This window comes from Lissotriton helveticus, chromosome 4_1 (genome assembly GCF_964261635.1).
Source record: "Lissotriton helveticus chromosome 4_1, aLisHel1.1, whole genome shotgun sequence".
Taxonomy (NCBI): domain Eukaryota; kingdom Metazoa; phylum Chordata; class Amphibia; order Caudata; family Salamandridae; genus Lissotriton; species Lissotriton helveticus.
In genome coordinates this window covers 1,512,257,758-1,512,284,187 of record NC_136063.1, presented here as the reverse complement: position 1 = coordinate 1,512,284,187, position 26,430 = coordinate 1,512,257,758, and the positions used below count along the sequence as shown (strand labels likewise).

At 43.8% G+C, this 26,430-nt stretch overlaps 1 protein-coding gene across 1 annotated transcript in view; it reads right to left on the bottom strand.

Annotated features, from left to right (window-relative positions):
* The window catches only part of VWC2 (von Willebrand factor C domain containing 2), a 690,185-nt gene that overhangs the window by 289,621 nt on the left and 374,134 nt on the right, over positions 1-26,430 (bottom strand). Inside the window, exon 3 of the mRNA XM_078685832.1 lies at positions 14,572-14,701. Coding sequence (XP_078541958.1) covers positions 14,572-14,701 — 130 coding nt within the window. The remainder of the gene's footprint in view (positions 1-14,571; positions 14,702-26,430) is intronic.

Genomic DNA, 26,430 nt, shown 5'->3' with positions numbered 1-26,430 from the left:
CCATTTCTAACAGTGAGTTTTACTGGACCTTGTAGGACTAAGAAGAGATAAAGGTGGCCCTGAATCTGGCCTGCCTTGACATATATGCGACAAATCGACCCCGCATTGGCCGACCCAAATGCACCCTTGGCCCACACAAATAAAAATTCCTGGAGCCGGGCCCGCCCCTCTCTCTCCGGCGCATGGCTGCCTCTTATTTTCAGTTGAACAATGTCAGTGGATGAAACAGTTTATTCAGAGTAATGTAAACTATCTTGATTTAAAGCTACAGTCGGTGTGTAGGATGTGTCACCAATTAAAAAACACGAAACTTAATTCAGGAATTTCCCTATGCTGCTCCGCCCATCACTGCTTGTTACATTTACTACTTCAGCGCCCATCGTTAATATACCGTGCCCTCCCGCCCCCTCTCTTCTCCGCCCAGGGCTGTTGTTTGTTTTAATTGAACGATGTCATTGGAGGGAAGATTTTATTCAGATTAATGCAAACTATCATGATTTATAATCAAACGTGGGTGGGCAGTATGTGGCACCAATTAAAACTAATTCAAGAATTTCCCTGTGCCACTTCCGCCCATCACTGTCTGTTGTTTTAACTGTTTAGGCACAAGTCTTCACTTACTATTCCATGCCGTGCCATTCCTTCTATCCCCCGCATGTGGCTGCCTCATAGTTTCAGATGAACAATTTCAGCGGATTAAAGAATTTATTCAGTTAAATGCAACTGATCTTGATTTGAAGCTACAATCAGTGGGCATGATGCAGCAGCAGTTAAAAACATGAAACCTAACTTCCATACAAAATAACTTAATCTTTAAGCTATCTGACCGAGTGTCAGTGACACAGCATTTCTGTAACAGTATTTCAGATTTATTAGGTTAGCAAGCCTGAGGGGGGCACGGGTCAACAAATAAAACAAAGATTACTTCCTCAAAACTGTAATGTGTCTATTAAAACGTATTTTCCTCCTAATTGTAAGAAGAGAAATACAGCCTGCAATTACCAGTGCTTTAAAAGGGAAAAAATAAGTGTAGGTACTCATTAATATCAGCTTGAGGCGTGGCGAGTGGGCGGGTCTAGGGGCGGGGCTTAGGACAACATATGAGGATACATAATGACTTCTATATCAGTAGCAGCAACTATGAACAACACATGAGAAATGTGTTTATGTAAACAAAACAGGTTAACTCATTACACAAAATGAAACCGAAAAAGGATGACATGTGAACAGTTCCTCGTTTTGAATTTTTTTTTGCTTCTTAATGCCATACAGTTATTTGTTTGGCACAATACTATATACTCTCAAGCATACACACACACACACGCACGCAAACACACAGACTCTACACATTCCCTCTAAAATCTACTGAGTGTTCTGATTCTCTCCCTTTGCTCTCACAGAAAAACAGGCGCACACACACAAGTAAAAGCTACATGAACAGATTTGTTGCACGCACGGTATACAACCCTCAACTTTTTTATAGCTGTGAATCATTGAAGCCTGTGCTCAGGATATGATTTTACTCCAAAATTGTCATGATTAGACTAAAAACCATTAGTGTAACTGTAAGTATGTAGTTTTGGGTAGCTCTTCTTCACTCCTTGAGTTTGAACCTAGGGGCATGAAAGGTTTTTTTGTTTTTTTTCTAGAAAAAGATAAATGCAACCTCTGTGCAGAGATTCTTTGCCAACTGTGTACTCTTTCACCAGGCGAGAATCTAACATTTGCAGGATTTGTCTGGAAATTATTAGTGTAACCTGCATGTAAGTAGTTTTTGCTAGCTGTTCCTCAAGACATCCTCAGTTTGCACTTCTGGTCATATCATGTGATGTGATGGTAAGCCTCATATTCTCATATTCTGTCCTCAAAAGATGAATTGTAGCCTTGACTATCAAACAGTGCATTATACGTCTAGGGAGGACAGCCTAATATCTTCAGCGTTTGTCTAGAATCGATTAATGTAACCTGCATGGATATAGTCCCGCCTCATCGCAGGTTCAAGCATGCGATGTTTCCATCAAAATGTCAGGCCTATTTATGTGATGGAAGATTGCACCCAACCTTTGGTGGAGCATGTGGGATGCACTGTTAAAAACTCACGGCCGGAGAGTGGGGTGAATAGTAGGCTCGGCTCCTGCTGAACCACAAAGTTCATTGCCAACATTAGTCAAGCGTTTGGCACTTCCTGATTCTTTCTTGGACAAGTTAGAAAAATAACATGTTTGTTGTGGCTGTGGGAAGGAGAGCATACCCCCGTATGGCCCTCATTCACCATTGCCAGGAAGGGGTCCCAGGAGCGATGGTTATTTTTTCATGTCTTGACTCCGCACCATCCCTACTCCTGCCTTCCACAAAGAGAAGCAGCTCCTGTCCTGAATAAAAAGATGAGGGAAAAAAACGGCTTTGGCGAAGGCAGAGGATTTTGTTGGGCTGTCAGTCAATATCCTAAATAAGACTGGATTACTGACTGACTGCCCCTCCCAACCAATTTACACACCTGATGCAGAGGGGCGGGGATGAGACTAAAGCACTCTCAGATGAATAGCCCTCTGGCACCTGATCGACAGTGAAGGATCTGTCTAGACCCTGCACTGTTAATCACAGCGTGACGCACGGCGAGCCCTCTTAGACCCCTGCAGAGTCAGGCCATTCACATGGGCGCAGTGACTCTGCTGGAGGCTTGGCGGCTTACACGCTCCTGAGAAGCAGAGCGGCATCTACGCTGTGCTATAGGAGAGACATAACCGGAGCCTGCAGTCCCGTCTATTAGGGTACCAGTACTTTTTCCTGCCTAATAAGAAGTGCGGGTACAGAGGGACAGAACATTCAGAAGTGCCGGTACTCAGTACCAGTGAGTACCGGCCCATTTAAAGCACTGGCAATTACAGAGGCACCGATCTTGGAGGAGGATAGACTGATTTAGTGTTTGAATGTAAAAAGGAAATAACATTAATTGCGTAAAGCCAATATGCTTCTGTGGAGGGGTGGAACACTGTCTTCCCTTCATAGTGTTGATGTCAAAATTGGCCAAGTGTGATGGGGCAGCTTTTCAACCGGAGGGCATTTGGAGTGGAATCAGGTGGCTCCGCTCATAGAGGTGCGATATAAGTCTGCCTGTTCCACATGCTGCCTGCATTTCCTGCTAAATTTACAGCACTCCACTGCCAACTTGGGCTGAGTTTGCACCGTCCAAATACTCCAATGCAATAATGTAAACATGCTCACTGCCACTTAAATTGGGAAATCAGTATATCTTCAATCCAGGTGATCAAGTGCACTCTCTCCAGTCTTCAGCTTTTGACAAACAAACCATTGCTCTCAGGTGTGTTTGTATAAGTAACTCAGTGGAATATTACCAAGACTGCAACTCCCCGAATGCACTAGGTTGGCACAAGACAGCCCAAGAGTGGAAACAATTCCCGCAATAGCATGGAGTGAGGTGGGCACCAACAACAGTGGCTACACAGAGTGAAATGAATTTGAAATGTTCTCATGTTATAGCTAGTTGAGTATTAAAACTAGAAAATTCAGATCTGTAAATGAGACTTAAAATCCTGATTCTGAATAATGTAATGAGATTAAAAAAAAGTTCTGGCAGGGTCCCGGTACCATGTAAGGGAATAGCTTACATTGCATTTTTCATAACTAAAAATTATTATCTGCCTGGGAGCTGCCATGTGACACGTGTGGCACCTTCTGAAAGTACTAGCAGTTTTTCAGCAAGTTTTAAGAATACCAGGTCCTCATACCTTGTTCAGATCTCTTACTTTTTGTGCAGTTGGTTTGATATTGCTTGTATTTTTATTGATTTCACGTGTCATTCTTATTAGAATTTTTTGTACTTCTACAACCTTAATTTATGCCTTTAAAACTTATCTCTTGGAATGTCAGAGGTTCACATTCACCTATTAAGCGTCAGAGGGTACTGACACATTTGGCTAAACTGGGAGTAGATGTTGCCTGCTTACAAGAATCTCATTTGACTAGCGATGAGTCTGCGAAACTCAAAAGGTCTTGGGTAGGGGATGTTCTTTTTTCTCCAGGTGATGGCAAACGTAATGGAGTTATCATTCTTTTCCGCAAATCCCTTTCTATTAAGATCCTGTTTCACTCCACTGATCAGGCGGGCAGGTGGGTTTTTGTTAAATTCCTAATTGATAATGTCCCGGTCTCCTTATTGAATATATATGCCCCCACAATTGGTGACCCTTCTTTTTGGACTTCATTAGCCTAGCAAATTACACAATGTTATGATGACAATTTTATTCTTGCTGGCGACTGTAATGAAATCCTGGACCCTTTTTTAGATCGAAACTCTCCAGCTCCTTTCACACCTCATAAATCTCACAAATCATTCATACATACCATTAAACAACACAAACTCATAGATACTTGGAGACTCTGCAACCCTACCGTACGAGAATACTCCTTTTACTCACCTGTACATCATACTCAATCCCGCTTAGATTACATTTTTGTCTCTCACAATATTTCTCAGTCACCGATAAAGGCGGCTATTGGTTCTATATTGATCTCTGATCATACACCTTGATATTTTGCACAAGCCCAATCTACCTCGCAAATAGCGTTTCAATAATGCCCTACTTCTGGACCCCATATTCACAATGTCTTTTACTTCTTTTTTTCATGAATATTTTGCCAATAATCAAACAGACAGTATTTCCTTTCAGGTAATTTGGGATGCCTTCAAAGCCTCAGCTAGAGACTTTATTATTCGTTTTGTTTCCAACAAACGTAGGAAAGCTCAGCAGATCACAAATGCTTTATTAGCCAAGATCAAAAAATTAGAACACTCGTACTACTCTTCCAAATCTAAAGACTGCTTATCTGAACTCCTAAAGATTAAATTCCAATTCAATAAAGATACCACTAACAATGCTTCAAATTACTTACTTAAATCTAGTGAGAAATTTTACGGTGGCCAAAATAAAGCTGGAAAATTGTTAGCTAATTATTTAAAAGTTAAACAAAACAAGCTTAACATAGAGTCTATTTTTGGTACTGACAACTCGTTAAAGTCTAAGGATGATGAGATATTAAATGAATTCCTTCAATTTTATAAATCACTATACACATCTGAAACCCCTTCTTCTGACCACTCTACATCCCAGTTCTTATCCAAAATTCATTATACACCTGAAGCACGCCCAGATCTTTCTTGTCTAGAATCTGCTATTACACAAAAAGAACTTCACGCTGCCCTAAAAATTCTTAAAATGGATAAAGCTCCTGGTCCAGACGGTCTCACTGTAGAATTCTTTTCTCATTTTGCGTCCTTACTGATCCCCAAATTGCATACTCTTATATTTTCTTTTGTGCAGTCTGGTGCATCTGCTGGTTCTTTTTCTGACGCTATTATTTGCCTTATCCCTAAAGACGGTAAGGATCCCCAATATTGTAAGAATTATCGCCCCATATCCCTAGTTAACATTGATTATAAAATCTTTTCGAAAGCTCTAGCATTGCGGTTAGAATCTCTCATGCCTGATTTGCTGGGTACTGAGCAATCTGGTTTTGTTAAAGGAAGGCTTCTTACAGACAACACATGTCTATTCTTTGATATTTCATCCAAAGCCTCACGTATGTCTCATCCTCTAGCAGCCATCGCTCTGGATGCTGAAAAAGCGTTTGATAGAGTTGAATGGTCATACCTTTTTCGTACACTTCAGTGGTTTGGATTCGGTCCCAAAATTTTGGCTCTTATTTCTATCCTATATTCCACTTTTAGAGCAGCTGTCACAGCGAATGGTAGTGCCTCCTCTTACTTCGATCTTGCTAGAGGTGTTAAACAGGGATGTCCCCTATCTCCTTTTCTTTTCAATATTGCCCTGGAGCCTTTCCTACTCCGTATTCGTCAAAATGATAACATTCATGGTTTTACTTTTAATGATTCCAATATTAAAATGGCGGCTTATGCTGACGATGTGCTTTTATTTTTGTCACAGCCCCAATCCTCTCTTCCTGCCTTTTTAGAAGAGGTGCAATCCTTTGCGTCTGTTTCTGGCTACAAACTGAATAAAGACAAATGTGAAATTCTGCCCTTGACAAAATATACTTTTAGTGCTGATTTTGCTATTTCGGGTTTTTCATGGAGTCCTCAATTTATCAAATATTTAGGTCTACACTTTACCTCAACCGTGGCGGGGACAGTATCGCGTTGCATGGATAATTGTACACAAAGATTATCTTCTTTAACGTCAAAGTGGCATCCACTATACTTATCTTGGTGGGGTCGTTTGGATACCATAAAAATTATGCTCTCTCCCATAGTCTTATATACAATTTCAAATATCCCATTGTCTCTCCCTCTCAAGCATTTTAGGAAAATTAACTCTATTTTATCCTCTTATCATAAATCTTTCATGCTGACTCAATCGTCACGATGGCTCTCTGACCCTTCTGCACCTTGCCCTTTCTGGACTACATTAGAACGATCTTTCATTTCTCCCATCTCCTTTCAGGAATACCTATCTTTTACACGCAAACCACAATCTGTTTTCACTCCTATACTTAAACTTACTTCTAAACTCATTCCATCTACACCATCCTCATCTTTTCTTAACTCTCCCATATGGCATAATTCACACATCTTAATTAACAATAAACCTTTCTATTGGAAAACCTGGAGACACCGTGGGCTGATCTGGGTCAATCAATTATATAATCGGGATTTAATTCTACCCTTTGCACAGGCTCGTATTGTTTTTGATTTTCCCTCGTCTCTTTGCTCGAAATATTCCCTCCTTACACAAGCTATCCAATCTGCCTCCCTGACTTTTAGACCACCTCCTTTAAACAGCTCTATTGATTCTACTCATACTGTTAAACTGCATTCTCTGTTGCTTTGCTCATTCTAAAGCTTCTACCATTTACTGTTTTTTACATACCTCATCCACCTCAAGAGTCAAAACTCAGACAGAATTATAGTGGGAAAAGGACTTTGACACCTCCTGGAATGTCGACATCTGGGATAAAATTTGGCTTAAACGTAGGAAATCTTCCAGGGCTGCAAACACAACGCAAACGCTCTTCTTTATATATAATAGACTTCTATTCTCCCCTCTTACTCTCCACTCATTCCACGCTGATGTCTCACATGAATGCTGGTCCTGTTCGGCCCAACATGCTGATTTATTCCATTTACTCTTTAATTGTAAATTTGTTAGCCCTTTTTGGGAAAAGTGTGGAATCAACTAAACTTGATTTTTCAGTCCACTCATCCCTTTTCTACATAACATATTTTTTTAGGTAGCGTATCCTCACTCTGGGAACATTCTAACTTTAATGTCAAAATAATTGACCTAATAGCAGTAGCCTTCCAGCAAATAACGAGAAACTGGAAGGATTTTACTAAGCTTTCATATCAAGCATGGTGGTATGCGGTCTGTTACAATCACCGGCTAGACACTACATTTGTATATCCATCACATTTGGCATCCAAGCGCTCTGATTTATGGGCTCCGGTCATTTTATTCATTGACGCTCATGCTAGATGCTTTACTATCCCTAGACCTCTGCAGCAAGAAGTTACTAAACCTCCATGACTTCCTTTGTGTTCATTTATATTTATATTTATACCTTCTTTTGTACAATATTGCTTATGTTATCACTATTTTTTATTGTATTTGCATTTCTTATTTGTTATGTTTATACTCTCTTTATTTTCTAAACCCACTTGTTACATTGTTTATGAACTTACTGCCTTCATTGTTTTAATATTCTGCACATTGTTGTAATTCTTTTGTCCTAATAAACTTTTTCTGAACTTAAAAGAATACCAGGTCACTTTAACTGTGTAGACCATATTTAGGGGTTAATGTAGCTCGCTGAATTATGCATATCACTACTCTACCTGTACATCAAACAAAGGTATGCTGCCTTGAAAGTGTTTTAGGGCAGAAGTAATTAATTGTGTTGCATGCTACTTACTGATTAAAATGATTTCCTGTGTTGCCGTTTTGTGGCAAATCTACAGCTGTTGTAGTGACTGTGCTGGAACATGTGTGCTTGAAGGCGAACATCCCCTGGTGTAGTAGTTGTTGCTTTCTCCTTTGATTAACTTACATTGTTTAATTAGAAGACTAATCTGCACATGCTGGGCACTAGGTGCACCGAAACAAAATCAGCATCACGTTCACCTTTTGCATTGTTAAACATGCCTGTGATCAGTAACACAGCATTGAAGGCGAGGTAGAGGCACTCAAACCCCCTGCGGCACAATTCGGACCACTAATGTGTCTTAATTAGTACAGTCCCTGAACTATGACTGATATCCTTGTTCTTATCCCACTTCAAAGTGTTAGTTTCTAAGCTCCAAATGTAGCTTGTTATTAAAAGTTGTCAACATGCTACAGCAGCCACAATGCTCTACAACATAGCTTAAACACATTGGCAACGCCAGTAGCTCAGGTAAACACTTGGAAGGTCCCATAGGGGAGACCTATTGGCTATGCCAATGCTTGTTTTATCTGTATCACATTCTCGTGGCTCTGAACTGACTTCTTGTTGTACATCTGTAGCTGTAATACATATGAAACCCCACCTGTGGAATGTATAAACCCCAGGGGTGGTCCTCCTGCTGTTTTCAGCTTAATGCGGGTGCTGTTTCACAATGATCTATTGTACAGGACAACCACAAGAAGAGACAGCTCAACTCGGCTTTAAAACGACTATTATAGAGAAGAACATTTCTCCATGGTTTGATCGATGTAATCTTCGAACTGGTAACAACTCCGTGTAGCTCACCAGTGGTGATACAGGACAGTCGGATAGTACTAATCTCCCAGGCAGCTACTTGCTGGAAGAGAATTCCTCTGCCCTTCGTCCCCGACAATCGTTCGGAATAACAATGAAAACTCTTCTGATTTCCATATGGTGTCGATGCGTTTTCTGCTATACCAAAAAAAAGAAAAAGCAATATATAATTCGGAAATGTAGCATCCGGTCGCGACTCCAATCACATCAGACAAGGACGACACAAGAGCCGTCGATAGAGCAGGTGACTGTGTTTCTGTAGATAAATCATGCCTGTAATGCAAGTCTCTTAATTGTTAAGCAGCCTACTATTTTCGAAAACGTGCTTGTCAAGAGGGCCTTGTTTTTATTTGCCGTCCACACTAGACCACATTCCATCAACATGGAGTCCTGTTGTTTAAATCGTCGCAGTTAACTTGTAGCAATTATAGCTGACCCCACAAACGAAAGCAGCACGAGTTCAGGATGTTTTCAAGACAAACATAAGACAATACTAAGTTGCTACCAATTTGCCAGCACTAATAGCTGGAAAGGAAGAGCTGGCGCTTGAAATGAATGGATCACTGTGCAAGCTGAGGGCCATAGGCATCGCCGACTGACAGATGTGGAGACCTTGGGGCTTATTTACAAATCCATTGCGCCGCCACATCACCTTTTCCCATATTAAGGGGGATATTTACAAGAAAATGACAGAGCACTGTGTTATGCCAAATTAGGAAACGCCGCCCTCCGACATTTTCAAAACTCAGGAATACGCCTTATTTACAAAAATACAGCGCACACCTGCATTTACCCTACCGCTGGCACTAATAAATCTGCCTAGTGCCAGTGCAGGCACCCTACTGCCATATTGCACAGGTGTCTGGGCTGCAGTGTCAATTGTTTCCTTCATGGCGATTTGCTCTACACACATAGAAGGAGCAAAAAACGAGGAGAAATTAATAATTTCTCCTCGTATCGCCATCCTAAGATCAGGTATTACTTGACCTTAGTTTTTGGCGCTGCCCCAGCCATGTAAATCTGGGGCAGCATCACTAAAGCAATCGGTGTTCAGGTGGAACACCAACAGCAACCACCTTTGCCTGCCCCTTTGTCACAGTGGACTACTGCGGAAAGGGGCATATTTACACAGTGGCATTAAGTCCTGTTAAGTGGCTTAGCGCCACTTTGTTAATATGGGGAATGGCAGAACGCCACCGAAGGGTCAGAAAAAGTGATGCTCCGGTGGTCTTAGGGGCTTGTAAATATGCCCCTAAAGTGATGCACCGTCAGCGCAAGGGGCTTGTGTGCAACAGCATTCATGAACCTTACAGGCCTGTACATTCAACCTTGTTGCTTCTTTAAAGTATAAGACAGGCTTGCACTGTACTGAAGTGGTTGTGCTCACCTTTAACCCCTTCCATGCGTCCGACGGCGCCACAGTGGGCGTGTGCGGAGGACAGCCGGGGGCCGTCCGAACCCCACCCACTCAATATATCACCAGCACTGCGGCGTGAATTCTGCCAAGGTGGTAATATCTTTCGCCACATGTTGACAGCAAGTATTTTGCTTGAATTTAGGCTAGATGAAGCACGTGACTTCAAGGGTGTTGCTCTACTTGACGCTACTATTTGTACAGCAACTAAATCATGGGGAAAATCAATGAAAGCAAACTATTGATTAAACCCGCAGGATCAGAAAGCGCTCCTTTGAGGTGCAATACTTGAAGTAGCCTCGAAGTGGAGGCAGAATTACTGGACCAAAGAGTATGTGGCCCCCACTCACCACAAGGTGCGCATGTTCAGAGGGCCTGTATTTTTACAAGTAACAATCCCTGTGAGATGATATGCATAGACGCATCCCAAAGGAGAGGCGGGTTCATTAAAGCAAGCATAGCCTAATGTCGAAATTCAGAATTAGAATGCACATTGCCTGCTCCCTGCAGAAGAGAACATTGCTCGCTGAACAATCAGACAACTGTGAGATGTGGACCGAATACTTCAAAGAAGACAAGTCTTGACTTTGAAATTGAAAGAGACTTTTTTTTTTCATGTAAATCCCATATGGGCCAGAACCACATGATTGTTCTTTTATTCATGTAGCCGGGAAGTTGCCTTCATCTTTTCCCTTCATTTATTTTTCTGTGATTTTTCAGCCCAAGAAAAAGAAACATAATCATCTGCAAGGAAAGGGGGTTTTCCTTACTACTTTTGATGTCTTTTTCTCGAGTAAAAAAATATAATTGAATATATTTTTTCAATATAAACTTGTTGACAAGTGAATACGTTTTACCAATGTAAACTTTTCCCCAGACACTCGTATGGGAGCCACCATAATCTTAAACTTTATAGATTTATGCCTTCTATCTGCAATGTTCCAAATTATACCATTACACGAGCTTCTGCTTGCAAAGCAAAAAAAAGTTACATTGAACACAAGGTGGAATTTATTGTTCACTCATTTGCACTGCTAAATGTATCTAGAAGAATTAACTTTCTTATTAGAGAAAATACGCCTAGCATATCTAATTTACTAATGTAGTATTTAATTAATTAGCCCATTGATAGTTATCATTTATTACTCAGACTTTGCCAACTCCCGATATTTGAATAATTGTAATCTTTATTACAATATTGAAATGCTGAGCGCTCCATTGAAAACGAGGGAGGGCTCCAGGCTTCTACTGGCTGGTAGAAGCCTAGAGAGCAACATTCCAATGTGTTTTTTCATATCACAGCTGTTGCTGTGAACAAAGGCCTCTCGGAGCCCGAGAGGAACAGGCTTTTGTTTTTTTACAAAATAGAGCACTCTTCCCTCTAGGGACAGAATGTTATAATAGCCTTAAAGTCCTCTGTAGCAGGTCCTACCGGCCATTAAGGACCCGCTCCCTTGTTGAAGGTCCTCGTCTTTGGCTTGGGCCTTTAATGACTGGTAGAGTCTGCTACGCCGGACTCTAAGGCTATACTAGAACATTGAAATGTTGGGAGCTGCATTGAAGACAATGGAGTAGCTCCGGGCGTCTAACGGCCGGTAGAAGCCCGGAGCTCAAACAGTCCAATGTTGTCCTCCCCAGCTGTTTCGGTGAACAAAGTGAGGATTTTGCTTTATTTGTTAGAACATTCTGCCCTCCAATGGCAGAATGGTCTAATAGCCTTATAGCCCTCCGTAGCTGGGCCATTCCGGCATTAATGCCCTGCTCCCTTGTTCAATGCCCTTGCCTTATGCTCGGACCGTTAACACTGGAGCGGGCCTTTCATGGCCGGTATAGCCTGTTACGGTTGGCTATAAGGCTATATTCGCGCCTGCTACTGGTGACTGGAAAACCCCGATTGTAACAAAGAAATTGAGACTTTACTGAAGACCTTTTACTATGTATAAAAGTATTATATTTGTACCATAACTATTTTAGTTGGATTTTTATGTAGCTTGTTTTAGTGTAGATGTTTTGAAGTCACTCGATTAAATAATTAATCTTCATAATAAGAATGGGCCAATAGATTTTTGAATTTTTTTTACCATTTTTATTGTATATTCTTCTTTGTGATTGTCAAAATGTATGTGGTGTTATGGGGTCCTGGGTCAACAGTTCTTCTACCAGAAAGAGTTATCTACCTTGGAAAGCTAAACGTAGTCGTACTTTTAAAGTTTTCCCCAAACAGTATATCTTGATTTTCCCTATCCTACATGAAATATCTAAATCAGTAGAAAGCCGTAATGATGTTAATGTCCCCAGTCACAGCAGCAAGAAGATATTAAAATGGCAGGATGTTGCCTAGGTCATTACCAGCCATATTCCAATATGACTAACTCTAAACAAATGAAACATAATATGAGACATTGCCCTTAAACCACTTTGATTTTGGTCAATGAGTACTTCAGAACCAGGAAGAGAGTACAGATTAGGAAAAACAGCTGTGGAACATTATGTATCAAAGAGATAGACTCGACAAAAAATTAATTAGCACAAGGGTAAAACATGGTGGAAGGCGTAATTAAGTAGGTGTTGTGGCCAATTAGTTAGCAATAGAATGGTGACAGACCTGATTGAAGCACGTTCAGAAGGAGCATTTTAGCAAAAAACAAACAACAGCGGCATCAGGTCTCTAAGATTAGGACTAAATGATGATATCAAATTCACATCCTTTTAAAAATAAGGATATTTCATTCAAATACATAGGCCAGATCATAGTATCTCTCCAAGTGACAATGAGCTGAGTATTTTAAGAGGCAATTCCATTCAAGACATTGGTGCCCAGATTTGCTAACATTTTGCATCGTGGTTGTGCTTCATTTTTTGGTGCTGCCATGACGCAAAATGCTAGTCGAGATTTACAAAGTCACGAAAGGAACGATTTGTGTTGCCTTGCATGGCTTTGTAGAACATAGTTGCTCAATGCAGCATCTTGCGCTGTGTTGTGCTACACTTTGTCGGGTAGGCATTACACAGGATGGAGCATGGGCATAACCATGCATTCACCCATGTAGTCTGACACAAACCCAGATTTACTAAAGGCAATAAACCCAAGTTTTGCACCAAAATGGCATGATTACCCAAGAGACGCGCAACAAGGATAATCATCTTAATTTCTCCTTCTTACTTCCTCTTTCCACATGCACTGCATTCTACAGGGCAAGTAGAAGTAGGAAGATGCCTCTAAGGACTGTGTTTTTGCAGCAAGGTATTCCATGGCAGAAGGGTGCCTGCGTTTGCACTTGGCTGCCTGAAGTGCACAGAACAATGAGTGAACAGCTGTGTGCCACATTTTAGTAAATACAGTGAATTTCTGGTCTCTCTCTTTCTTTCATGCAACGCAGCGCAGCAAGTTGCCTAGCTGTGTTGCATTGCATGAAAGATTAGTAAATCCTGGCCCACAAAGTAGTTAATCCTCAAAATTGTTGCAAGCTTTCTTTTTCAGGGCGAGATAAGAGTGCAACTATGTCTTCCACAGCATCTGAATCAATTTCTCACCACCTTTGGGTACAGAGTTGAACAATGCTTGGATGGTTGTTTACCTGATGGACATTCTTTAAAACAATTAGAAATAGTTTGAGCGATATACAGTTACTGCATATGGGTTTCTGGACAGTAAAATATTCATTCTATAAATATTTGAAAAGAAACTACAGTTAAAAAAATACCAAGTGAAACTAACCAACAGCTTATTTCAAGACCCAACTGAGATCAAATTGATTTTTTCGGATAGCAGTTCAATCCACAACATGCTGTCAAGTAAATCCAGTACACTTATTTGTAATTGTCAGTGCTTAACGTGTGCTGGTGGTTGCAGGTGATGGGCATTGGCACACAAAGAGGGTACACAGGGATGGAAAAGAACTTGCATAAGTGACATAAAATTATTTGAGTGCATGGTGGTGGAAAAGAGAGGCAGCTTTGGTATTGGGCAATCTAGCATTTGGCAGCACTGGAAGCAGGCTCCTAAAAAAACCGTTGACACCTCCACTGATGTTTTTTTAACCAACTAAGCACTGGTACGTAATTAATTAGAAATTTCACCAAGGGACAGTAGGCCACCAAGAAAAAAAGCATGTATGCAACCTGGAAACAAGTTCCTCAAAGGAACCATCTGTGTGTGGAGACATGCACACTTTTCCATCTTCAACATAGGCTGAAGGGACCCAGTCATTTCACAAATCACATGCAAGTATGAGGCGTTTTTTTTATTTGATACATTTTTTAAACCCATTTGCACGACATGATTAAAAGACAATGGAAAAAAGGAAGCTAAGTAGGTTTGCCCCAGGCGCCATTCTGTAATATGTTGTGTGCACATATTTTCATATAAACTGGCTACCTACCCTTTTTGCAGATGGGGCAGCACTGTTCTGGTTCATACACTGGATCCACACATTCTGTCTGTGGACACGCAGACACTGTACACAGCACGTCTCCATTGGCTTCACAGCTACATCTTTCGCATGACGAAACCTGAAATACAGAAAAACACAGACCATTGATTTACTACTGAAACCTTTTTTACTATGGAATCACTTTTCTCAGTAAAACATTTTTATATGTTTGATAGCCATACACTATTCCAAAGGCCACTCAAGAATTGTCTGTTTAAAGCACTAATAGAAGGTAATATCACCAAACCTAGGGTGAATCAAACACTTTTTCCTACTCACCTCGTTAGATCACCATTTGAGCCGCTACACTATGGCATACTGCAGAACTTTACAAAGATAATATTCTTTTTAGTCAAAATTACATTATTGAAGGGGTTAGTGATTTATAACATAACGTGTATTTGTAAAGCGCACTTGTCACCCGTGGGTCTCAAGGCACTGAATAACAGACATTTATTGTTATTCAACTCAATGGTACTCATTTTATCATCCTCAGATAGATGAAAGGCTGAGGGGACCAGAAAAGATTTGAACCTATGACGATGCGGTCAAACACAGGCCCCTGCAGTGGATGCATTAGTCCACTAAGCCACCAGACCTGTGAGAGAGTCGTAACAAAATGTGCAACAACACAATGCAGCATTAAAAACATACCCACAGTTTTTACCAAAAGCAGCACCACCTTTTTGCATTAGTAAACTCAGGGGCATATTCTCAAGGACTTATCGCCGAGTTAACCGCACTTTATCGCAGCTTAATTTGCGATAAATTTATCACCCCATTCACAAGCTGGTGCTAACAGCCCATATCACCAGTTTACCTGCAATAGCAGCCGCAAAAAAACATCGCCACAGATGACCCCGGCAACTATCGCCAATGAGATGCAGAGTAGGCGCTCCTGTGCAAAAACCTGCAACCACTCCGCAACATTCTCAACGACCATCCAGATGGGCGATAAGAAACCAAAACAGGCGATAAGGTGCCTTAGCAGCAGGAAATTAACACCTGCCCTGACCTGGTGTAAAGTCAGACGACAGACAGCACCAGACAATGGAGTCTAGCCCAGAGCCACACCTGAAGGGCAACAGATGCCATGGATCTACTGATAATGCAGCTCGGAGCCCCAACAGGCCCACAACATCCACCGCCCCCCGCACCCCAGCCCCAACCCCCCCTGGCCACCACAGAGGCAGCGCAGACACAGACCGCGGACCTTCAGAAAACGCACCAGCCTCACAGACTTAACACCAGAGTATGTCATTGCCCACTACAGGTTCAATAGGACAACCATCCTCCACATCCTGAACATCATAGCCCACAGGCTGACGGTACCAACACAGCGCCCAACCAACATCCCCCCTCAGACAAAGCTGCTGGCTGTGGTGCATCTGTTGGCCTCTGGTACCTTCCAACCAACAACATCCAGTCCGAGGAGTCTCACAGCCAGCCCTATCAAAGTTCTTCAGACCTGACATTTGACACATTGTCGGGGGCCTATCTCATGGTGCCTCCATGTTGTGAAAACTTAGTTAACACTGCATTATTTTCCTGTGATGGACTGTGATGTTGAAAGTTGCGTTAAGTTAATTTTGCGAAGGTATCACACGTTCTTGAGAATATCCCCCACAGTTAGTAGCTCTCTTATACAATCTTCAAAATGTGGCACATAGGGCCATGAACGTGCGTTATTTTAAATTGATTCAAGTTAAATAGATTTGAAGTTATATTTATCAGACAGAGATCATCAAAAAAACTAAACAATTGTTTGTGGCTTTTGCACTTCCACATCACATTCCATTTCCAATGCAGGCAATGTCAGATGGATTGTTAGCAAACATCAACATATGATGCACGTATCTTCAACTTGTAAGGAAGAAACGACATTGATTTTTTTATACTAGAATAGCTGACATTTGCTGAGGAGCCACACTGACATTAATATACACATTTTCTAAACAGTGTGTTGATAGACAAGCTAGAAAGGAGGAAGGAGTAAGTCAGCCTGTGCTAAAGAAATTTTTTGCCTCTTGTGGCAAATACATCCTGTGAAGGTCATATTTCAAGCCAATGATGTAATATGTTAGCGCAGACTTTATGGTGGGTTATTGGTTTGGTCGACAGATAATGCTTTTTTATGTTATGATCCAGTGCTGCCCATTTGGGTACCGAAGATGGTCTGAGAATCAAAGGGGACCGTAAAAGAAACCTAATATATTACTATTTAAGGAGGGAAGGTAAAATGTTCTTGATCATTTGCTTGAATATATGCCAGCAGAAGATGAAGTATTAGTTGAATATCAAATCACTTTGAAGCAACTTAAAATTTATTTTGAAGTAGAGGTAAACTTTGTGGTTCATCCTCTAACATTGTTCCAGAGGGTATTAGGGTCAAATGCAGCCGCGACCGGTGGTGGGAGTACCTGCAGGCGGTGACGTGGGGAGGGGGAGGGTCAGGGTGGGGGGTAGTAATGTATGGATTACGAAGTTTAACAGGTAAGTTAACATATTTATGAATAAAACGTATTTTTTTGTGTGCACTGCATCACCTAATGCGATGAGGTGCGTGCAACAAATTTCGTTTTATTTATTTATTGTTTACTTACATGTTAAACTGCGTAATCCATACGTTACTACCCCCCACCCTGCCCCTCCCCACGTCACGGCACGCAGGTACTCCCACCACTGGCCGCGGCATGTCACATGAGTCAACTGTTTCTTACATCCCTGTAGTTAAGGTATTGGCTGCATATTGCAACTTTGAAGGGGTTCATATTACAGCTAATTCAGCAACGAAATCTTGTTATGTTATGTAACAGCAATTTATTAAGTGCACATATACCCTGAGGTGTCTTGGCGCTGACTACTAATGAGCAGGAAAGGAGCATAGTTGTTAAACAGCCAAGTTTTTAACTCTTTTCTGAAGGAGATGAGCGTGGACAATCCTCTGATGTGGGGGGGGGCAGATTATTCCAGAGCTTTGTGTTTCCAACAACAAAGCTTCTACCTTCCCAGCTGGCTTTGTAGATTCTAGGAGTCGCCATGAGAATTGCCCCTAGTGAGCGCATTCATCTGCCAGGAGTGTATCTCTGAAAGGAGTGTTTCAGGAACTCAGGGCCAGTATTATGTAAAGCCTTGTAGGCTATGCATAGAGCCTTACATTTATACAGCTTCTTACTAGAAGCCAGTGGAACTGCCGAATTTCTTTGTCCATAGAGTTAAATTTGGAGGTTTAAGAAAGAAGCCTGGCAGCCGCATTCTGCACCATCTGTAGCTTGTTGACGTTTCTATCCTGCATGTTAACATGAAGACTGTTGCGGTAATCCAGTTTTGAAAGGACTAATGCTGTGGTTACTGTCTTTCTAGCTACCACAGGAATGAAAGGGAATAGTTTATTGATTATTCAGAGCAGGTAGAAGGAGGAAGAGATCAGATAACTGACTTGCGGTTTGAAACTGAGCTTTCATCTATTAACACAAGTACATTTTTTGCTTTGGTCGGTGGGATAGGGGGAAATCCCAGTTCTGGCCATCAACTAGAGGGCCAGGCAGGAGAAAGATTATCGAACAGAACCACCTTGGTTTTATCTGAGTTAAGATTAAGGCAGTGTTTGTTCATCCAAGAGCTAATTGCTAGCATGTTATCATGAAAAGTGGCTGAGACCTCAGTACCATTTTTGAAGACGGACAGGACAATTTGGGTATCATCCACATATGAGGTTAATGCAAGGCCAGAATATTTCATCAGAAGAGCCAACTCTGTAATATAAATGTTAAACAGAGTTGGACTGATAGATGAGCCATGCAGAACCCTGCAGGGTAGAGAAAAGGAAGCCAATTAAAAGTTACCCATTGTTAATGATTGTAGTCTATCAGTAAGAAAATAGGTCAATAGCAATTTAGCCCTATTCTTAATACCCAGAGTACTGATACGGTTGATCAACATCCCAAGGACAACCCTATTGAATGCTGCTGAAAGGCCAAGGAGAATAAGTGCCACAGCTCCGCCTCTGCCCAGCATGACCCTTATATCCTCTGTGGTTTTAATCAGTGCTGACTCAGTGCTATGTCCGGACTTGAAGCCGAATTGCGTCTCATCCAGCAACTGATTTTCTTGTATGTACTGTGTGAGCTGAGAATTAATCACTTTTTCTATAAGTTTAGCTGGAAGTGGAAGTCGCAAAATGGGCAGGCAGTTGTTTGGGTCGACTGGGCTCAGGTTAGGTTTCTTTATAAGCTGAAGAATGGAGGCCCTTTTCCACTAAGGCAGGAAAACTTCTGAAATAAACATGGTGTTGAAGATGGCTGCAAGATTTGCAACTATCATATCTGGGATAAGGTTCAGAACCTAGGGTGGACACGGGTCAAACGGCGAGCCAGACAATGCCTTGCTCAGCATTGTACTCTGAAGAAGTTAACATGGTAGGAAGCAAAATAAATGTATCTGTCCTTTCAGTAGAGGTTGTGGAAGTAGAGTGTGCTCAAAATTATAAATGTTACGGGATCTTCATGTACCCATAACCATTGAGGGTAAATACATGCTACTACTTTTAGATTCTGGTGCAAGAATCACAAGTATTTCTATAGAAAAAATACAAAGACTAACAGTCTAAGATAATGCTGTTACCTTCCTATGTATCAACCACTGCAATCGAAAGTAGCAGAATAGATCAGGTAGATTTTTTGGGGGCAGAAATTGTCTTTCAGGTCAAGGAGATAAAAGAGAAAATGTATATGGCTCACAGTGGATCCAATGTACTCGGATGGTGACACCAGGCTGATTTTCAACATGGTCATCAGACCTGGAAAAAAAATTCTTGTTTCAGAAGGAAATAGTGAAAGTGACAACAGCTAAGCTAATCAAGTGTTCCTCAACAAAGTGGGAAGAATCAAGGATTTTGCCCACCCTTTCCAAGCAAAAGATGGCAGTGTTCCAGTTAAACAAAGGCTTAAGAATGTACCACAGAATGTAAGAGGGAGTGTAAGAAAGTGTATTATTATTTGAGGTGGCCGACTGCGTAATAAGAACACGTCTTGTCAGGTTGAACCTTAAAAGTCACTAAACCTGAAAGCATCCGTCTGGTAGCTAAGGCATAGAGCAGAGAGGATTAACATAAGGCACTGTGTAAAGTATTTATAGAGTCCTAAAACAGTAATAAAGTGCAAACAGAAAGCAATAACAATCCTGAACCAAATTTGAAAAAATTGAGAAAATGTAATAAACAAAATGGCACAAAAATGACAAAAATCAATAAGGGGGATCAAAGACATCAGTTTTTACATTTTTAGGTGAAACTAGCACCAAAAAGCAGAAAGCATCAAAGATAGTCAATGTTCATATTGAACGGGGACCTAGGTACAATTTGAGGCCGACCATGATGATGCGCAGATCGCATACACAAAGTGGATTGGTCCACATAGAAGGCTAGAAGTCGAAAGTTCGAAAAAGTTTATATGTCCTACATCAGATAGGAAGTTTTTCACTTTCCGAAAAAAATATTGCAATTTCTTTTAACCTTCAAAGCATAATGGGACTTTGTCACTTCTAAGGCCACCTGGACCTCACTTAGGCACTTATAGACTTTCAGGATATCAGGGAGAAGCTGACAGCAAAGTCCAGTCCATGTCAAGTTGACAATGATCAGCTGGCCACTTCATGGAAAAGGAAATCCTCTTGCAGCATGTTGTGTTCCTGTAGCCATACAGGAGATCAGCCAGCTGACCATTGGAGTCCACTTTGTCCTGAGTAAAAAAGGGAGCAGGTCCAGTCCTTCAGGTCTCCTATCAGGTCACAGATAGCAGCTCCAGTCCTCTTCTAATCTTCAGCATGTCCAGAAAGTGTTCTCAGCACAGTGCCTTGGGGTGCCACATTTATGGCTGACACAAGTTGGTGATGGGGTGACGCTGAGGCACGCCCTAACTGATGGTATAAGAGTTCCCAGGCCCTGGCCTACCTACTTTGTCAGTAGTTATTGATTGCCTTTCTGTAAAGAAGCTCAAACTGCAATGTGCCAGGGCAATCCCAAGATTGCCAAAGTCTTCAGTTACACTAAACTTGGGCTGTGAAAACTGGGTATTTGTAGGGTAGTGTACTGTTGCAAATTAGTAGTAACCTTCAGAATCTAATATTAAAACCCACTTTGAAGCAGGCTATGGACCTACACCAAAATGTGAGAAAGAAGTCTGGTAAGCCAAAGCAAGGGCCTCCAGAAACCAGTCTGGGGATGCACAAGAAAGAATTGTGTCCTGGTTCTGTTTGATCGCTTCCAAGAGGCAAACCTTTTACAGATATATGCCTTAGACTTATCTTTCAGGCAGGATTTGACATGTGGTGCCAACAGGAGGGTCAGCAATCCACACCCTGTACTTCCAGCTGAGCTCAGAGGAGCCATCCCTATTCATTCAGATCGACCTGTAAATCAAAGTGGCCTTCTGTGTGGCTCGTGAAAGGAATTTCACACATGCTGATAGGCTAAGTACAGGCTGGACAACCGCTCGAAAGTTAATGCAAATTAGCCTCCAAGAGCTCCGGTCAAGGTAAAGGTAGCTTTCTAAAAGTTATGTTTCCTTAATATTCCTTAGAAATCTGACTCATCATTGAATTGGATTTTTAGTAACTAATAAAAATAGTGCTTTCATCATTGTTCTCTGTAGTTCAAAATTAGAAAGAGAAATGTTATTTCAATCTGTATTCTGATTTTCTATACAGGATAGCCAGGCCTGAAACAGTGGGGCTTTGTCACTGTAGGGACATGGTGGCAATCATTTGCTACATGCCCCACTATTAATTACCACACATACTAATTTGTGGCCTACAAGGCCTACATAGGGTTGAGTAATTATATTTTTAAAGGGAGGTCTTTGACTGTCTAAAATCATTATTTCGACAGGTTGAACTGCAGGTTTTACACTGCAGCAGTCAGGTTACACATGATTCGTCTGGAGCAATGTTTTGTAGGTTGACCTGTGGATGGCACAATAGATGCTGCTGTCCACAGGTGACATTTAAATTCCAGGTCCTGGGTGCATTTTCTACACTATATACTAGGGACATATAGGCAAGATAAACGTGCCATTAGGAGTATGCTAATTTAATCATGTTTAAATGGGAAGCACAGACACTTTACACCTGTTTAGCAGGGGTAGTAGTGCAGAGAATTCTAAGTCCAGTAAAAACAGGGTCCAGAAAAAAGGTGAAATATACAGGGTGACCGGGGGGCGTGGCCAACACCATGGCGTGTTAGGACGTGTGGCTCCTGAGCTCCCTGCAAGCTGCTTCGTTATCCGACATTCCTGCGTTACACAATTACACCAAAATAACAGGGGAAGCGTGAGACCATAGCAGGGACCAGCGGAGGCGAGCACTGAGATATATCCCCACCGGAATCGCCTAATTTACAGACTTCTTGTTGCCGCTTTCCTAGCCCGGACGGAGGCAAGATGGCGGCCGTGGCACTCGGACTTAGACGGAGGTGCTGACACCCGACCTCAGGATCCGAAGAAGTACTCGGATAACGGTGTCGGAGTGCACGGCACCTCCTGTGGTGACCGACAGCGCCTGGATGCCCCGGTGCTGGGGGCAGTATTCGGCGGAAGTGATCGGACCCTTCCCAGGAAGGTGGCGGAACTGCCAGTGCCAAGATAGGGAGTGAGCCGAGGTGTCGAGACATCGCCCGGGGGGCCCGCAAGGTAAGGGGCAGAGAAGCAGGAGACATCGACCTCACTCAGAGGGGGCCTGAGAGGGAACCGCCGAGGGAATACTCGCGGACCTGCTGCGGGCTTAATACTTTACCAAGATGGCGGCCGGAGCCGCGCACCGGTACGGAGGAACCCCCTCAGCTGGCCTTGAATGCCTCGGTGGCCCCGACACCCTGTGACAGAGTATTCACTCCCTGACACCCGCCCAGTGGAGGGAGCAGGTGGTAATACCCTCGGCTGACCGCGGGCTCGGAGGATAACGCCTCAGAGCTCGCCCACTACACCTGCCATCTGACGCCAGGGCACAGCATATCCGGAGGAGGCCCTAGACACGTGGCGATTGTTGTACATGCGAACACCTCCATCCCCCGACTCCCCACGGAACGGTGATCGGCATAGGCAGTGATAGGGCCTGGGGACGTGGTGACCACCCCTGGGAGGCGAAAGGCAGAGGACAGTGATCCGAAAGGACCGACAGGCACCACTCATCAGTCAAGCGGGTACCCAGGAGCACGGACCAGAGGCGACAGTGGACCGCGGGATCTATCCCGGGAGAGTAGCGGATACCACGTCCCGTCCTCTGGGACACGACTACTGCCTGGGAGGTAGGGGGTTTCCGCGTTGGCCCTACGCACTTGCTTACACAATATGGGGAAGAAGGACCCCTTGTCCAAGCCACCTAAACAGGGGCCAATGGACAATTTTGCCACGCAGAGACAGGTGGCTGAGCCCCTCCCGGCCTCGTCAGGTATACGGTCCGATACTGAACTGCTGATGGAGGCAATACAGGCTTCCCGGACCGATATCCAGGAGTCCCGAGCGGCCCTAGAAGTTAAAATAGGGGAGGTGGGTTCTGAAGTGACACTGCTGATACAGGACTTTTGGAACTTGTCGGAGAGAGTTACTGCGGCCAAGACACGGATGGGAGAAGCCGAGGATTCGATCTCTACTCTTCGGAAAGACATGGCTGAGCTCAAGGCATCCCATCGCCAACTACTGTGGAAAGTCAATGACGCCGAAAACAGAGCGCGACGCAACAACTTGCGCTTTGTTGGATTTAGAGAAGGGATTGAGAAGGCGGATATGGTGTCCTTCCTCCACACCTGGCTGATGGAAACTTTCCCAGCGGTGCAGTTTTCACCTTGCTTCATTATTGAGAGAGCACACAGGGCACTCCTGGCAAAGCCACCGGAGGGAGCACGACCGCGTCCGGTCATTGCACGCTTTCTTAACTTCGCGGATCGGGATCTAATCCTGCGAGAGGTGAGGAAGCTGGGAGAGATCCGCCTAGAAAATGCGCACATCATGATCTTTCCGGACTATAGCCAGGAGGTGCAAAAACAACGCCGCTCCTTTGATGCCGTGAAGGCGAAACTTAGAGACTTAAATATCTCATACATGCTCCTCTTTCCTGCGAAACTCAAGGTGTTATACAAGGAGCAGTCGCTCTTCTTCACCCATCCGGAGGATGCTTGGCAGTGGCTGGAGGAGCGCCCGATCCTCAACAGCAGAGAGACCGTCGGAAGAGACATGCTTGACAGGTCTTTGTGGAGTGGTCCACAATGGGAACAGCCGAAGGATGAAGTCCAGGAGGACGAAGAGGCAACCGCCGGCAACACCCTATCGGGGACGTGGTTCGGGAACCACGCGGACAGGCCAATCGGCCTCCCCGGGAGGAGCTGCAGAATCGGGCTCGAGATTCTCCTGTCTACGACGCACGGCTTGCTCGGAGGGGGACGACGAGGACGAAATCGAAAGCCGCACCTCAGGAGGGGAGGGAGGAGAGGAGGAGGGCCAATCTGTCCATCCGCTGGTTGATGCGATCCGAGTCTTGGAGCAGGACCTATCTGGACAGCACAGTGCGCCCGAATCAGAGACTGAGGACTCCAAATCATGAATAATGGTGGACTGTGTTCTTGGACATGCAGCTCAATGATGGGAAGCACGCAAGTTGACACGCCCTTTTTTGTTAATCTCGTTTATTGTTTGCATCAGTTTGTGTTTCTGTTCTCTCTCCTTGACAGGTAGTGGAGGGGGGACGTAGGAGAACCTGAAGGGAGGGATGTACGGGAGGGCGACAGGCCTTCTCCTACGGACAGTTCCGTCTCGTGATGGGAGGGGACTGGATGGGGAGGGAGGCGGGGTGGGGGGGAAGAGGGGGGTCTGCTTTTGTTCATCCAGGTTGGGAACGGATAGGGTGAGCCGGGGGGGGGGGGTTCAGTGGTGAGAATGCAGCAGGGAACTTTGAACCTCCACACCACATTTGCGTGCCAGAGACTACTCACATACACCTACCATATCTTTGAATGGCGAATACCCTAGGCACTCCACCTTGGGGAGATAAGGGAATGAGCATCCTGACGTGGAACGTCAACGGGTTAGGCTCCAGAGTTAAGAGAGGTCTAATGAACACCTACATAAAAAGGGTAGACCCGGATGTTACCCTCCTACAAGAAACACACCTCAGGGGTACACAGTGTTCCTTCATTGCTAGGGGCCGGCATAGAGTTCTGGCTCATGCGGGCTATACGTCAGACTCCAGAGGGGTAGCGGTCATCATTAAAAATTCCACACCATTCTGCACCACATGCACCTGGATAGATTCACAAGGGACATACGCTGCGGTACAGGGTAGCTGGAATAGACGCACTTACACGCTAATTTCGGTTTATGCTCCGCCCAAATTACAGACCCGTACGCTTACAGCGCTTTCGGACATTCTTTTGGACACAGCGGACACTATACAAGTGGTGGGAGGTGATTTCAATGACGTTATGAATATAGGACAAGACCGCTGCGGGACCGCAGGGAGAGGAGGGCACCAAACCCCACTGTTCAGTCAGATGTCCACTATAGGACTCACGGATATCTGGAGATGGTTACACCCGACACAGCAGGCCTACTCATATTATTCTGGGGCCCATAAAGTGTTCTCGCGATTGGACTTTGTTTTCATGTCCCGACAGTACTTGAGTGTGGAGGATACGGCAGAATATAAGGCCAGAGGCATATCTGACCACTCACCATTGTTTGTGAGGGTGGGACACAACCAGTGCAGGGGCACAGGCTCTTGGCGCTTAGCGGCCTGGGATCTCCAGAATGTAGACATACTGAGAGGCATTCGAGCGGATATTAAGGTCTATATTGCAGAAAATGAGGGAACGGTGGAATCGAGTGTCACCCTTTGGGAAGCCCTAAAGCCGGTGTTACGAGATAGGATACAAGGCAGACTGGGAGAGGAAAGACGAAAATTCCAGGCTGCGGTGGCTGTCCTGGAACAGACTATCTTGAGATGGGAGAGGGAGTACCAGACCCGCAAAAACTGCGAGACTCTTAGGAGGCTACTTGATGCCCAGCGACAATACAAGGAATTGGTAACTAATGAGGCGAAGACCCAATCCCTCGCCACACTGCCCCGTCTATACGACATGGGCGACAAGTCAGGCAAACTTTTAGCGTGGCTCAGTAAAAAGGAGCGGGCGTCTAGATGGGTGAATAGTATCTCTAATACAGACGGCACTAGTGCTACCACCGACACTGAGATTGCGGAGGCCTTTGCTTCGCACTATGAAAATTTCTATGCATCCCGAGATCTTGTAACTTGTGAGGAAGCATTACACTACATGGAACAGACGGACCTACCGGTGCTGCCTCCCGAGGCCCTGGTGGATTTAGAGGCGGCCATTACGACTGATGACATTACGGAAGCCATTGCTAAGCTGAGACCGGGCAAAACCCCGGGCCTGATTGGCTTCCCGGCTGAGTTCTTCAAGCGCTCAGCGGACCTCTTGACGCACCAGCATAAAGGCCTCTTTACTGGTGCCTTTCAGGAAGGGGAACTCCTTCCAGATCTTGCAAGTGCAACTATTGTCCCAATATACAAGGAGGGCAAGCCACGAGATGATTGTGCCTCCTACCGCCCCATCTCACTACTTAATACGGAAGTAAAGCTGCTGGCAACCATCTTAGCGGTTCGCTTAAGAGCGGTTATTCCGGGCCTTATACACCTGGATCAATCGGGTTTTTTACCAGATAGAGCTACTAAATTGAACCTTAGAAGAACCCATAACTGGCTCCAGGAAGTGTGGGGGCGGAGCGAACCCCACTGGTTCCT